A 14,605-nucleotide genomic window follows, 5' to 3' on the forward strand; every position below is an offset into this window, starting at 1 on the left:
GCCACCACAGGAGAGTGTCTTCCCCTTAGCTCTGTCTCCAGGGAATCTCTCTTGTGTTTCCAGATCCTTTCTTGGACCCCAACAAAAATAACCCAGGGCAACTGTAAAAATTCCTGAGTTCAAGATCTTCTCTGGCTTTATCTTCAATTCTAAACACTTCCATCCCAAAAAATGGCAGCATTGTTGTAAGCTCTGAAACAGATAGTAAAGTTTTGTTTTGGCTTTGTTTTGGTGCTGAGGACTAGAACTCAGGACCTCACACATGCTCTGTCTGTCTACCGCCAAGCTACACCCCAGCCCTGAGAGATGGGTTTTACAGGAAGACAGAAACAAGGAACAAAATTCTGCTTTGTCTTTTCAAAGTTCTGTCTTGTAAAAGAGATCCTTGTAATCCTTATCATTGGGTAAGGATTAAAGCAGAGGGAACCTCATGATCACCCTGCTTAAAACTGACCCATTTTGGGGAAACCTGGCTATCCTCACTGATGTGGTATTTAGCATGAATGACTCCATTTTGAATTTCAGCCTGGCCCAGTTCAGGACTCAGGTTCGATTCCCAGTCCAAAGCAGTGACCCCTTGTCATTTTCCTGTAATAATAGCAGCTCAAGGGTTCAGATTCAGAAGCAGACCCTCCCAGGAAAGTGGCCTGGGAGTGGGAGATTGAAGGCTAATACACTTAACAGGCAAGTTTAGGGAGCATTGCTTTCAGGGTGAGGGTCTCATGCATATATGCACACTGAAATCTTTTAAAGGGCTTGTGAAATCTAAGGTAGGACCCAGGGGTTTACATGTCTAGCCCATTCCCAGGCAAAGCTGATGCTGCTGGCCTGGGAGCCAAAGTGGAGAACCACTACTCTCAGGTTGCCTTGCTCAGCAGTCCTGGTGCTCTGATGGACAGGATGGTCCTGTGTGTTGTAGCTGGTCTGTGCATGCTTACCTGGCTTTGGCTTGCTGGATATCCATAGTATCCCATCCAAATCCTGCCCCGGCTATGACAACTAGACCATCGTTAGATATTGTACGTGTATCTGAGAGGCAAGATCACCTCATAGAGATGCACTGGGCTACCTGAAGGACTTCGTGCCCCTTTCTCCTCTTCATCCTACCCCAAGTGGCATGCTTGCTGCTGTGTGTGGCCTAGACCTCAGAAATGTCTCTGAGGCCAGGAGACTGTTCCTGTGGTAAACAGACCAGCAGCAATAATGAGCTTGTTAAGAAATCAGCCGGGCAGTGGTGGCGCATGCATTTAATCCCAGCACTCTGGGAGGCAGAGCCTGGCGGATCTCTGTGAGTGCAAGGCCAGCCTGGTCTACAGAGCAAGATCCAGGACAGCCACCAAAACTACACAGAGAAACCCTGTCTCAAAAAACAAAACAAAACAACAACAACAAAAAAGAAATGCAGAATCTTTGGCCAGGTGGTGGTGGTGCACAACTTTAATCCCAGCACTTGAGAGGCAGAGGCAGGAGGATCTCTGTGAGTCTGAGGCTAGCCTGGTCTACAAAGTAGATGCCAGGACTGTTAAACAGAGAAACCCGAAACCCTGTCTCAAAAAAACCACAAGGAAGGAAGGAAGGAAGGAAGGAAGGAAGGAAGGAAGGAAGGAAGGAAGGAAGGAAGGAAGGGAATAGATAGATGGATGTAGAATCTCACAGCTAAAGAGGTGGATCAGTGGCAAGTAGCACTGTCTGCTCTTGCAGGGGACTCAGGTGCAGTTCCCACATGGTGGCTCACAACATCTGTTACTCCAGTTCCAGGGGCTCTGATGCCCTCTTCTGACCTTTGCAGGCCAGGTACGCACATGGAGCAAATGCAAAACATTCCTGCACATAAAATAAATCTAAACATTCTTTTAGAAGAAACAGAAATGCTGGCTCTGCGGTTCCATGTCAAGGGTCTCTGGTGTTCTGGGCACAGGAGATGGAAGGAGATGCCCTGTGTCGGAAGTGGAGCACTGGCTGGGTCTGCTGGGCTTGCACATGTGTCCCAGCATCTTCAATTCTGGAACTGCCAGAGCAGCACTTTCAAACTGTGTCCTACCTCAATACAGGAAAAAAAAAAAAATATTGGTGGGTATGGCCTGAGCATCGGGACTTTTTTTTTTTTTTTTTGGTTTTTGAGACAGGGTTTCTCTGTGTAGCTTTGCGCCTTTCCTGGACTAGCTCTGTAGACCAGGCTGGCCTCGAACTTACAGAGATCCGCCTGCCTCTGCCTCCCGAGTGCTGGGATTACAGGCGTGCACCACCACTGCCCGGCTGCATCAGGACTTTTAAACTCCCTAGATGTTTGAGGCCTCTTATAATAAGGGTCTGGCTGAATTATTTTTGTCTGTTTTTCAAGTGGGAAAAGAGAGGCCAGGAGCGGTTAGAAGACCTCTGCCAAAGTCACAGGGAAGGTAAAATGTAGGGACAGGGACTGGATAAAAGTTCAGTCAGTAAAGGGCATACCTATGACAACCTGAATTCGAGCTTCCAGAATTACAAAAAGCGTAAAAATATATAAAAAATGTATACCTTCACTATAAGAAGCTAGGTATGGTAGTCTACTATAATCTCAACACTAGAGAAGTGGAGATGGGTGAATCCCTGGGGTTCACTGGCCAACCAACCTCACCTACTGGGCAAGCTTTAGGTTAATGAAAGAACTTGTCTCAAACAACCACAAACCAAGGTAATGGCAGCTACACACATATGGTGCATTCTTGGAATTCGGACCTGAGCCCCTCAGTCTGCTGGCTGCTAGCTAACTGCTCCAAACTTCCCTGGTGCATCTGATACAGCCCAGTGCTGTGCCTCAGTGAGAGTGCAGCCTGGGTGCTGGGGGTGGAGGAAAGACCATCCCTGCTCTCTGTGTGCGCCTTATGCTAGTGGCTACAGCCTGGGGCCCCGACGGATGTCACCTGGGAAGCGTCTTCTCAAGCCACTCTGGTATTCCCTCAAACTACATGATACCTTGTGATAAAGACGCTGTCTGGCTGCTGTGCCTGGCCGGGTTGTCATCCTCTGTTCCCAGCACCGTTGCTAGTACAGTTGCGCCCTCAAAGTCCACAGAAGACAGGCTCCAGGAATCCCAAGGATAGCAAACTCCGAGGATGCTCAAGCTTCTCACGTAAAACCATGTGCTGTTTGATATGTTCAGGATCACAGCCGGGGTACTTCAAATAACTAATGCAGTGTAACTTTGCAGATCGTCCCTCCTTTGCCTCTGAGTGTGTTGACATACGCACATAATCCCAGCTCTCTGGAGGCTGAGACCAAAAGGTCCTTTTGAGCTGGAGTCTAGCCTGGCTACATAGGGAGTTCTGGGCTATGCTGGACTACAAAGTAAGACCCTGTCTAAATAAACAAGTAACAGAAACAATAGAAGAAAACCAGAAAGGGCATATATGCTCAATACAGGCATTTTTCTTTTCTTTGTTTGTTTGGTTTTTTTTTTTTTTAGTAGCTTTGATTCAAAGTCGAGTGCACAGGTGGGGAACCAGCATCAACAGGGGGAAGGCAGACTGTATAACGTCAGGTTGACCCAGCAGCAAGCCGCACCCTGTTCTGACTGCCTCTCCTTTCCTCCACAGTACTCTCCCAGCATGAGGGCCACCTACATGTCTGTGGCCGATGACCACTTGAGACACTACGAGTTCCCATCCTAGCAATTTTCAGGGTACCTGCCTCCTCCCGCCAGCTTGGTTCTCAATGGATGCAGATCCCAGCTATTTCTGTAACAGAAACTGAAAGTTCCTGGACCAGCAGGCTCCTGTGCCTGCAGAGACACAGCTGGGATGCCTGACCACAGGTGGATACAAGGCCCATGACTAGACCAGCCTCTTCGGCCAAGCTCTCCATCCTAGAACTCCCCAGGACTCAGCTGCTATCCCAGAACCAGCTGCCTGGTTCAGCTCCCTAAGTCCCACCTTCAGCAGATGCGAAGTGGCAGTGAGGAGGGGACCACCAGCCTAAGAGCCCTATTCTTTCAAGGTCCTGCCACCCCGGGCCCCTGCCTCTTGTTAGTGTGGCCCTAAACCCAGGTCGCACCTTCTAGCTACTCTGTCCTCGGTTCCTAGCAGGTGACAATTGGAGATGTGTTAGAACACATGGTCCAGGAACCACATTCTGGGACCACATAGACTCTGCCTAGACCGCAGAAGGATAGCATTAAGAGTACCTCCCAGAGGGGATTGGTGGCCTCAGGCCGGGCACTGCAGCCTGGCAGCCTTGGGCAGGAGCATGAGAGAAAGCCTGCCACATTCTGCCTCTAACCTCCACCGGCCACCTCCATTCTGGAGCCAGGTCTCAGCTGCAGGTGGGGACAGTCTCAGGTATGAACAGACACTTTGAAAGCAACTGAGCTCTTGTTCCCAGTATTTTGAAACATTTTGATGATCCAAAGACTCTTATCTCCCTCACAGGCACCTCCAAACAGGTTCAGGTCTTACACCTGTTTCTATACTTCGACTCTCACATAAGCCATGTTACCGATCTGGAGGAGAGGCTGGGGAGTGTGGGTTGTGGGGTTTTTGTTTTGCTGCAGTCTCATGATATAACCCTGACTGGCCTTGGCCTAGAACCCACAGAGATCCACCTGCTTCTGCCTCCAGAGTACTGGGATTAAAGGCATGCACCACCACACCAGGCCAGAAGCAGATTTTTGGGGGAGTTTTGAGACAGGGTTTCTCTGTGTAGCCCTGGCTGTCCTGGAGCTCTCCGTGTAGACCAGGCTGGCCTCGAATTTGGAGATCCACCTGCCTCTGCTTCCTGAGTGCTGAGATTAAAGCCTTGAGCCATCGTGCGCAGTCCTTTTTGTGTGTAATAACGATTCGTGAGACATCATGTCCTAGATGGCTGGAGAAGGATTTCTGGGGCCCTGTAAAGGGAGAGACCTGTTAACTAAGAAGGCTGCAGGGCTTTCCCTATTCTGAGGGACAGCCATTTTCTGGCTAGGAGAAAATAATGACCCCTGTCCTGCCTGCTGAGGGACCAGGTTAGGCTACTTGGTGCTTCCAACCTCCTGCCAGTCCAGAGTACATTACACACTGAAGCCCCGTGGCCTTGCACACGTAAGCAGGGCCTGGGTGACAGAGTGTGACAGGGCTGTTTCCATACTAGAAGAGCCACATTGTCATCACACTGGCAGCTGCCAGCCAAGCCACAAGGGACCAGCCTCACTGTTCCATACTAACCTGTGCATACTGTGAGCCCCCTTTCCATGTCTGTGCCCTGTGCAGACCTTGGGCTGCAACGTCAAGGCATTGCTTCTAATGTTTCCTCCAGAGCAACTGGAGGACTTTTTAATGCATGTATGTTAAACTAAAACACCTCCAGGTTCTACAGGAGTTGGGTGGGCAAGCCTCTGCTTGATATACGTTCGCCCACACCTGAGCCAAGAATAAACCACTTCTCTTAAGATGTGCAGTTGACTGGGTCACTTACTTGCTAATAACCTTTGGGGACTAGCAAGGGTGCATGTCCCCTCCACAGAGGTTTTAGGTTTTGTTTTGTTTTTTAAGAAAAAGGGGGGGGGGGGCTATGAGTGAATATCTCAGGTCACAGGTGTCTACGGCCTTTACCTATTTTTTTTTTGTTTTGTTTTGTTCTTGTTTGTTTGGTGATGGTGGTGATGGTGTGTTGTGTGTGTGCGTATATGTGTGTGTTACATAGGCCAGAGGACAAAGGACATTGGCTCTTCTGTTCTACCATCCCCCTCCCTTATTCCCTTGAGATAGGGTCTCTCACTAGGCTGGCAGCCAGAAGTCCCCCCTTCCCCTCACTGCAGGGCTGAGGTTGCAATCATGTACCTAGTCACACCCAGCTTTTTAGGTGAGTGCTGGGGATACGAACTCAGGCCCTCATGCTTGCACAGCAAAGCTCTTATTCAGGGAGCCATCTCCCTAACCTCTGCCTGTAGCTCCTCTTACAGAACCAGGGCTAGGCCTCATTTCTGCTCTGGGCTTTCTCCAAAGGTCTCTCTGAAGGTCATCCATTCATTGCTCATGGGGCTGCTAACAGTAAGTAGTCTTTATTAAGTGTTCACCAGGAGCCAGCAGTTCTCTCTGGTGTTGATGTTAATTTTTCATTAACCCTCAGAATAAATCTATAAAGCCATTGTTTTAACAGGTGCATCGAGGGTCAGGACCTGTTGGCCTGGGGACAGAACCAGGGTGTCTCACACAAAGCCTGGAGCCTGTGCTGGGTGCTTCTGGGCGGGCATGGCATGGGGCAGTGGTCAGGCAGGAGATAGCCAGACTGTACTCCTCCACAGTTCAGGGGTCTGTGCTGTACTCCTGAGCGCCTCACCTTCATAGGTTGCTTCTTGGGGCAGGGATGCCTGAACACAATGTCTCTAGGGCAGCCCACCCCACCCCTGCTGGCTCAGCAGCACCAGCTCTGGTGCTACCCCACAGGCCAAGTAGCTGTTCATACCCATGTGAGCTGAGCTTCCAGAACTCCCTGAAACATAGTGAAACTCCTGGGTAAGCTACTGTAACCTTTGGAAGTGCTTGAGGGGAGAAGCTTGAGAGTCATATGCAGATGACCTCAGCAGCTCAGGAGGTCACATGGTCTTGTGGCTTTTTCTATGCTCCTTACCCTAGGGAACCGGCAGCCTTGGGGAGATGAGTAAGAACAGTGTGGGAACTCCCATAACTAATTTGATTTTTGGAGAAAACTGTGGCTCAGCACCCAGGTGACATGGGATGTGGGGGCTTTTATGGTCTCTAAAAACTAGATGAAATTTGAGTTGCAAAAGGCACGTAAGAAGTAGGAAGGTCAGGACTGGAGAGATGGCTCCATGGTTAAGAGCACTGGCTGCTCTTCCAGAAGACCTGGGTTCAGTTACCAACACCTACATGGTAGATCACAACTGTCTTGTAACTTCAGTTCCAGGAGGTCCGATGCCCTCTCCTGGCCTCCGTGGGTATTGCATGCACATAGTCCACAGACAGAAATGTAATCAGTACACCCATACACATAAAATAAAATAAACTCAAAACTCTAGTTCTTTTATTAGAAAAAAAAATAGGGGATGGAGAGATGCCTCAGAGGTTAAGAGCACCAACTGCTCTTCCAGAGGTCCTGAGTTCAATTCCCAGCACCCACATGGTGGCTCAAAACCATCTGTAATGAGATCTGGTGCCCTCTTCTTTATACATAATAGATAGATAAATAAATTTTTTAAAAAAGAATAAAAAAATTAGGAAGGTGATTCTGAGTCTTCAAGAAGCCCAAGGGTGAGCAGCGCTGTGTCACCTCTCTCTTCTGAGGAAGAACCACACGCTGGCTGCATGGCAAGGGAAAGTGGTGTTGAGAGGTCACTGTGTCCCTGTCCACTGCTGGGCTCATCTGACCGTCATCTGGCTGTGACGTAACTGCAGGCCCGGAAAGAACCAGCTGTGGGAAAATGACTGCTTTTAGCCTGCTCCCCGGGGAAAAAGCAGGACTCCATAGAGGCCTCCCTCAGTGAGCACAGGCTTCCTTTGGAACAGATGTAGCACCCTGATGCTTTGCCCTACTCCCACAGGCCCCCAGTGCTTCGGATTGAACCCAGGGCCTTGCTCATGCCAGAAGGCCACTCTACCACTGGGCTACACTCCCAGTTCAGTACTACCTCTTATCTCCATATAGTACTCACGAGCCCAGCCATGTTCTTTACCCAATACACTCAGAAAAGATGAACTGTGTAGTTGGAAGATTTCCTGCCGGCGGTCGGGACAAGTCTCTCCTACCCATGTTCCCCAAGGAAACACACAGAGGCTTATACAGTAATTATAACTGCATGGCCATGGCTCAAGTCTTTTGCTAGCTAACTCTTATATCCTAAATTAGTCCATAACTATTCATCTATGTATCGGCACGTGTTCCATGTCTTTACCTGCGTCCCATTACATGTTGCTCTTTGAGTGGCTCGCCGCATCTCCCCAAGCCTTCTTCCTGTCTCTCTCTTTGAATTTCCTGCCTGCCTCTAAGCTGCCTTGCCATAGGCCAAATGGCTTTATTTGTCAACCAATCAGAGCAACACATGTTCGCAGCATTCAGAAAGACATTCCCCTATCAGAACTGTCCTTACCAGCCCCCATAAGAACTTTGATTTGTGCCTCTAACCCATAACGCCTAAATATTTGATATCCCCTTACTTTCTCTGAGTTCAGAACTAGCAGAGGTGTCTGGGAAGTCAAGGTCATGATCCTGGGATGGAGTTTACAAATTATCATGTAACAGAACCAGCTCTGATTGCTTGGATATGGGGTAGCTTTTGTGGGCAAAACTCCCAGGATCTTGAGCCTTGTTTGGTGGTTTTGCTTTGAGACAAGGTTTCACTATATAGTCCTGGCTAACCTGGAACTCACCATGTAGACCAGGCTAGCCCGGAAATCAGAAACCTGTCTGCTTCTACATCAGGAGTGTTGGGATCAAAAGGCACCCAACTTCATCTAGTTTTGTTTGTTGTTTGTTTTGAAAAAGTTTCATATAGCCCAAGCTGGCCTCAAACTTAGTATGTAAGGTTGACCTTGAACTTCTGATTCTCTTGCTTCCAGCTCAGAAGCATAGCTATTATATTTTCACTCAATTTCAAAATTAGAAAAACAGGAAACAAAACAAATTTTTTAAAAGGTGAAAGCAGAAGGGAGTAGATCCGATCAAAGTACATTTTATACATATGTGCATGTATGTATGGATAACGAAAGCCCTTATCCTGTACTATTAATATACACTCATAAAAAAATCACTAACTAATCTTTCTGTAGAAGAGTTCTAAGGCTTGGTGTGGTAGAGCTTGTACTTACAGCACTTAGGAGGCAGAGGCAGGAGGATCAGAAGTTCAAAGCTAGCCTGAGTTACATGAGAGGCTGTCTTTAAAAAAATGAGCTGGGCGGTGGTGGCACACGCCTGTAATCCCAGCACTCGGGAGGCAGAGGCAGGCAGATCTCTGTGAGTTTGAGGCCAGCCTGGTCTACAGAGCTAGTCCAGGACAGGCTCCAAAGCTACAGAGAAACCCTGTCTCGAAAAACAAAACAAACAAACAAACAAAAAACAAAAAAAGAAAACCAGGGGTGTGTGATGAATGAACTAGGGACCTGCCTGGAGTTTGTCCAGGGCAAGGCTGATCTAAGCAGGAGCTTCTGTGGCCAGTTATGCTGTGACTGGGTGGAAATCCGAGAAGCCAAGAAAAAAAAAAAAGAAAAGAAAAGAAAAGAAAAGAAAAGAAAAACCAGGACGTTATGGATACTCCTAATTATATGACCTCATGCTGGCCTCCCATGGTGGCTGAATTGGACCTGCCAAGAGCTTAAGAGCTAAGGGGGGGGGGGGGGGAGCGAGTGAGCGAGGTAACCCTTTCCAGTGTTGGTTGGCTTTACACAGGTCTGAGGGAGGGTAGGGAAGGGTAGGGTGGGGTAGGGTAGGGTAAGGTAGGGTGGAGTGGGGAGCCAGGAACAAAATCATTGTCATAAAAAAAATGACTGCCATTTCCTTTCCAAATTCCCCCTCCCCCTTTTCTTATCTACACCCCCCCACCCCCGCTTCCCTGCCCACATGTCATCAGAGAGGCCCCAGCTTGCAATCCCTGCCAGCCACATTGCTCCATCCTGAACCCGATCAGCTTACTCCTCTCCTTCGCACTGTGCCCCTCCCCCACTCCGGGAGTCACCTCCCCAGCAACTCAAAACCACTTTCTGGGGCCCAGTTCCAACCCCACATCCCACATCTTGATGACTCATTCTTTGCTTCATCCAAATCTCAGTGCCCACGCCTGGCCTCAGGTTCACCTCATTCTCTGTAGCCTGTAGCAGCAAGCATGTGCTGGCCATGCCTCAATGTGGGCTGGACTCTGTGTGTCTGATCTTCCCATTGCCCTGAAGAACTGTCACTGTTCTCCTACTGTGAAGATGTAGAAAGTTTAGTCCCAGAAATGGAAACTGAGGCTGGGAATGTAGTCCAGTGGTAGGGCTCTAGCCTATCATATGCAAGGAACTGTTCAATCCCAGTACTGAAGGAATGTCTTAAGTTGCTGTTGGATTGTTATGAAAAGATACCAGGACAAAGCAACGCCTATAAAAGAAAGCTTTTAATTGGGGATTCGCTTATAATTTCAGAGGGTTAGTCCATAATCATCACAGCAGGAAACATGGTTGCACATGGAAAGGTATGATCCCAGAGAAGCAGCTGAGAGCTACATTCTGATCCATAGGCAGCAGGAAGAGAGAGACACTGGGCCTGGTGTGGGCTTTTGAAACCTCCAAGCCCACCCCACCCCCAGTGCTACACCTCCAACAAGGCCACCCCTCCTAATCTTTTCCAGACAGCTTGCCCAACTGCAGACTAAGCATGCAATCTATGAGCCTGTGGGGATCAAAGTCATTCGAGCCATCACGGGGGTGGGGGGTGGGGGCACAACTTGCTAAAAATTACATGATAAATAAATGAACAATGTAGGGTCCCCAGCTCCAAATGCTCTTAGGGTCTTCTGGGAAGCTGTATAAGATTCTGTAGTTTTCTTTCTCTTTAAAAATCACGTGTGTGTATGTGTGTGTATGTATGTATGTGTGTGTATGTATGTATGTGTGGGTGTATGTATGTGTGTATGTATGTATGTGTGTGTATGTATGTATGTGTATGTATGTATGTGTGGTTGTATATATGTATGTATGTGTGTGTATGTATGTATGTGTGTATGTGTGTGTGGTTGTATGTATGTATGTATGTGTGGTTGTATGTATGTGTGTGTGTGTGTGCTCATGTGCCATACATAGCACAAGTGTGGAGGTCAGAGGACAGCTTGGGAAGTCAGTTCTCTCACCATGTGTGTCCAGGGGTTCAAACCCAGGACAAGCCCTTTTCCTCACTGAGCATCTCATCACTCCTACATATAGGACTAAATTTCCCTTCTTTAATTTTTTAATTACGGATTTATTATTACTGTGAGTGTGCACCATGGCAGGTGTAGGAGGTCAGAGGACAACTTTGTGGAATCCGTTCTCTTTTTCCACTTTGACGTGGGTTCTAGGGTTTGACCTCAGTTTGTCGGATTTGGGAGGCGAGCGCTTGTTACTCAGCCATCTTGCTGGCCCTCGGTATGGTTTTCTAACTCCTCCTCATGAGAAAAACGTCTCTCAGTGTGTCATTCATCATCCGTCAGCTCTTTCATTCATGCAGTGAAACCAAACCATGTTTACAATGTGCCAACCACACAGCTAAGCCATGCATGCATTCAGCCTGACCCTCAAGGAATTTCCATTCTGGAGATGTATTCAGAAGGGTGGTGGTGCAGGGGATATGGCAGCAGAACGGACCCGGTCATTGTAGCAAACAGTGACAAATCAGACAAGATCAGAACTGAACAGAGCAGGCTTTCACTAACCCAGGCGCAGGCCTTCCCACGCACGGGTCACTTGGCTTGCGTTTTCAAGGGACTTCGCCGGATGCATAACTGTAGCCTTGGGTAAGCGTTTTGGCCAAGCCCTTATGACCACTAGTGGGATTTAAAAGTTGGCTAACTTCCCTCCACCTCTTCCACAGACCTCCTCCAGAAAAGGGAGGAAAGAATGGCTTTGCTTCCGACCAGGGGGACCTATGTCACGTGCTCCATCCAGATCGCCTTCGGAACAGACCGTGTCTCGGCCCGGCTGGGGTTGCTAGGCAACCGGTAAACTCCACAGCTCCCAGCCGTTTGAGCAGCGCTGGAGCCGGGACATGGCTTGGGCGCTTCCCCGGCACAGTGTAGCAGGAGAAACTGAGCCTAAATAAGGGTCTGGAGCCCAGGAGGACATCCAAGCCTGAAAGGAAATCTGGCGAGAGAAGGAAAGAGCCCCAGAGGGTAATAATCACCAACAGTGCAAGAAACCTAGGAGATTCCTTCTAGGAGAATTGTTGGATGCTGGAACCAGGACCAGCGCTCCCTAGCGCTCTTCCCGCCGCATTAATCCTCGCTGCCCGGAATATTCTCCAAGTTCTAGGACCTCTGCAACCCCCAAGCACCTTGCCTTCTGCATCACTACGCCACCAGGCCCTGACCCTGACCGTGTCCCAGAGTGGGCGGAACTTCTTTCTGGCTTTCAGGTGACTGAAGCAAACGTTCTGCCCGGGGAGGATGAGGCTGTTAAGAGAGCTTTCAATTAAGAGGAGGGAGTGGGAGAGGGAAAGGCACACGCTTATGATCCCTGCACTCGGGAGGCAGATGCAGGAGAATTGCCGAGAGTCCGAGGCCAGCCTAGACTACTCATTAGGTTCCAGGCTATCTGGACTAAGAATGAGAACCTATCTCAAAAAAAAAAAAAAAACAAAAACAAAAACCAAAAAACCGAGAGGGCTCTGGAGGGACTGCTCAGCAGTTAATAGGGAGCACTGCTCTTGCAGAAGACCAGATTTTGGTTCAGGTGACTCACAGCCGCTGTAACTGCAGCTCCAGGGCATCTGACACTTCTGGTCTCCACCCCACTGCATTTGTGTGCACATACCCACATGCAGACATACCTATACACACCACACATGTTTAAATTTAAAAATAAAGTCAATTTAAGAAAAGTGAGGTGGGGGAGTAATTGTAGGAGATCACAAGAGTACTGTGATCTGGGTACAGATACTGTATGTAAACGCGTCCTTTTGTTTGCCCCTGGGTCTGAGAGCTGGCCTTACCGTGTGCCCATTAGGGTCCTGAAAACGTTTTCCTAACCTAGTCCAGAAGGTTCTCAAAGACGCAAGGAGCCCTCCTTCTGCGTTCCTCCCTCAAGCAAGGCTCCTCAGTTCCAGGCACACAGATGGGCTGCCCCAAGGGACAAAGGCTGGCCCTCCTCTTTCCGGCACTGACACCCCTGCTTCCTGCCATTCCCTGGGCTTCCCTCCCAGCTGTGTGCCATGCTTTCTGTTAAACCCCAAGGGTTCTCTCTAGGAATGACTTTGCTCATCATCCTCGCATGACCCACCAGGATGCAGGAAGTTGTCACATGTTTGGGTGCTTGGCCCAGGCTATAGAGGTTCCTTGTGAACCTTCTGGGTTTGAGATTTGTGGGGGCTGGGTGTAGCAAGGTGGTAGAGCACCAGTATTGTGAGGTTCTAGAGTGCATATTAGAAGAGTGTGTGTGGAGGGGGAGATTGTCATTCTTCATGCTTCTGGGTCTCTAGAATAGAGGCAATCTGCCCCTGACACTCCTAGGCAACAATAATACTCTTGGTCCCCTCTGCTACACACACAGCCCTTGCAGACACCCTGCTCAGACCCTGGGGAAGCCCCGCCCTGCAGCACTTATCTCCCCAAAGAGGGGAAAGACTGTTGTGACACCCTTGGATGACCTTGTCACTTATCTTTGCACCATGCTAGCTTGGGAGAAAAGCCTGGGCTGCTGGGTCCTTGAATGTGCTATCTTCCTGTCACCAGGCTAGCCTTTAAATGTCCCCTCTGTCTGTCTCCAGACAATGCCTCCGTTCTCCATGCTTGGCCTCGGGAAACACCAAGGAAGAAAGCAAAGCTGTTAGAATCTGATTGGGGGTGAAGAGGCTGTTTTGTTGTTTTTTTTTTTTTTCTTCCCAGAATTTCCCCATTCTCTTAAGTGTCCTTGTGTCGCCCTAGGAGTCAGCTGTGCCACAGCAATTGGAGATGGAGAGAGACAGCCCCCTAATTGCCTGAATCCAGCTGCCGGGTCTGGGAGGCACGGGTGCTTTTCACGATTGGTGGAAGACAGAGAATTTAATTGACTTTGCGTTCTTTTCCCCAAGGTTTCAATTTCATCCATACAGAATGAAGGCATTGGGGCACCCTTATGCAGACTTGCTGCCTTGACCTCTGCCCTCTGAGCCATCGCTCCCACCCATAAGGGAGACTTTCCAAACCACTTTCTCCAAGTGTATAGTTTGTATTGGCTTTTATTATTTTTGTTGTTTGTTTTTGAGACAGGGTCTCATACTCCATCTGGCCTTGAACTATAAGGCTAGCCTTGAACTCCTGATTCTTCTGCCTCTACATCCCAAGTACTGGGATTTCAGGTATGTGTCATCATGCCTAGCAGGTCATGCTGCCTTCAAGGAGCAATATATGGATGCCAAGAGACTGGGGAGTTAACCCCACCCCTGTCTTCTCACTCACCCCCTGCTCCAGCTGTTCCCTTCCACCCTGATACCTGCTTCTAGATAGATGTGCCCAGCTCTCAGCCTCTCAGTTTCTGGGACTCAGTAGCCAGCCAGAGCTGTGGGTCTGACTTCTTACAGTCATGGAGTCTTATTGTTTCTGATCTTAACATTTAGGTACACACAGCCCATTTCGAGTTCATTTTTGCATATGGTGTGAGATATGGCTCTTTCTGGTCTTTGGCTTGGGAATACCCACTTGTCCCAGCACCATCTGCTGAAAGACCATTCTCTCCCTGTTACATCCCTTGATGGCCCTTCAGAGGTCAGCTGACCATAAACACACAGGTTTATTCCTGAGCTTTCAGTTCTGTCTCATTGGTCATGTGTCTCTTTGCATCAGAACATCACTGCCTTCATTACTTGTGGTTGGATTGATTGATTGATTGATTGGTTGGCTTTAAAAAGTATTTTGAGTTTAAGTCTCACTTTATCGCCCTGACTGACCTGACACACATTCTGTAGACCAGGCTGGCCTAGACCTTGCAGAGATCCTCCT

General features: G+C 48.8%; 2 protein-coding genes across 2 annotated transcripts in view; both read left to right on the plus strand.

Annotated features, from left to right (window-relative positions):
• The window catches only part of Ttyh2 (tweety family member 2), a 44,856-nt gene extending 40,249 nt beyond the window's left edge, over positions 1-4,607 (plus strand). Inside the window, exon 14 of the mRNA XM_036195888.1 lies at positions 3,573-4,607. Within this exon, the coding sequence (XP_036051781.1) occupies positions 3,573-3,647 (75 nt within the window). The 3' untranslated portion in view covers positions 3,648-4,607. The remainder of the gene's footprint in view (positions 1-3,572) is intronic.
• A 6,898-nt stretch (positions 4,608-11,505) lies between these two features.
• Dnai2 (dynein axonemal intermediate chain 2) overlaps positions 11,506-14,605 on the plus strand; it is a 34,897-nt gene continuing 31,797 nt past the window's right edge. The window contains exon 1 of the mRNA XM_036197925.1: positions 11,506-12,045. The gene's annotated coding sequence lies outside the window, so the exon portion shown is untranslated. The remainder of the gene's footprint in view (positions 12,046-14,605) is intronic.

The sequence above is a fragment of the Onychomys torridus genome, chromosome 8, assembly GCF_903995425.1.
Source record: "Onychomys torridus chromosome 8, mOncTor1.1, whole genome shotgun sequence".
Classification (NCBI taxonomy): Eukaryota; Metazoa; Chordata; class Mammalia; order Rodentia; family Cricetidae; genus Onychomys; species Onychomys torridus.